The sequence below is a fragment of the Penaeus monodon genome, chromosome 15, assembly GCF_015228065.2.
Source record: "Penaeus monodon isolate SGIC_2016 chromosome 15, NSTDA_Pmon_1, whole genome shotgun sequence".
Taxonomy (NCBI): domain Eukaryota; kingdom Metazoa; phylum Arthropoda; class Malacostraca; order Decapoda; family Penaeidae; genus Penaeus; species Penaeus monodon.
In genome coordinates, this window is record NC_051400.1 from 17,056,173 (window position 1) to 17,056,592 (window position 420).

The following is a 420-nucleotide window of genomic DNA, read 5'->3' on the forward strand; positions in this document are numbered from 1 at the left end:
ATGCAGCAAGAGCCTCAGATGACTCACCTCCTCCAAGACGTCGGCGATCTTGATGAGTGTCTCCTCCTGAAGGGACTGGAAGGTGGGCACGCTGCGAAAGGACGAAACACAACATTATTTACATGAAAATCAAGCCATATATAAGTATAAAGAGAAACCACGATATTATCTAATAAAAAAAGAGACATTGAAAGGGAAAAAATCACAATTACAGTGAAATGATTTAACGAGGGAAAACTTCATTCACACTAAATCAAGCCAGAGAACCAAATTTTCTTTAAAGAAAAAGAAAAATCAATTGTATTGGTTGAACAATGCCATCTGTTCACCTCAAATTTATGCCGAGATGCTTGCAAACTTCACGACCTGACATAGGATATCAAATGCTTGAAAAAGCAAACGAACCTCAATGTACTTGAA

General features: G+C 37.9%; 1 protein-coding gene across 1 annotated transcript in view; it reads right to left on the reverse strand.

Annotated features, from left to right (window-relative positions):
- Window positions 1-420, reverse strand: part of LOC119581792 (cGMP-dependent protein kinase, isozyme 2 forms cD4/T1/T3A/T3B-like) — a gene marked incomplete at its 5' end in the record, with an annotated part of 43,492 nt that overhangs the window by 19,233 nt on the left and 23,839 nt on the right. Inside the window, 1 exon segment of the mRNA XM_037929921.1 lies at window positions 28-91. Within this exon segment, the coding sequence (XP_037785849.1) occupies window positions 28-91 (64 nt within the window).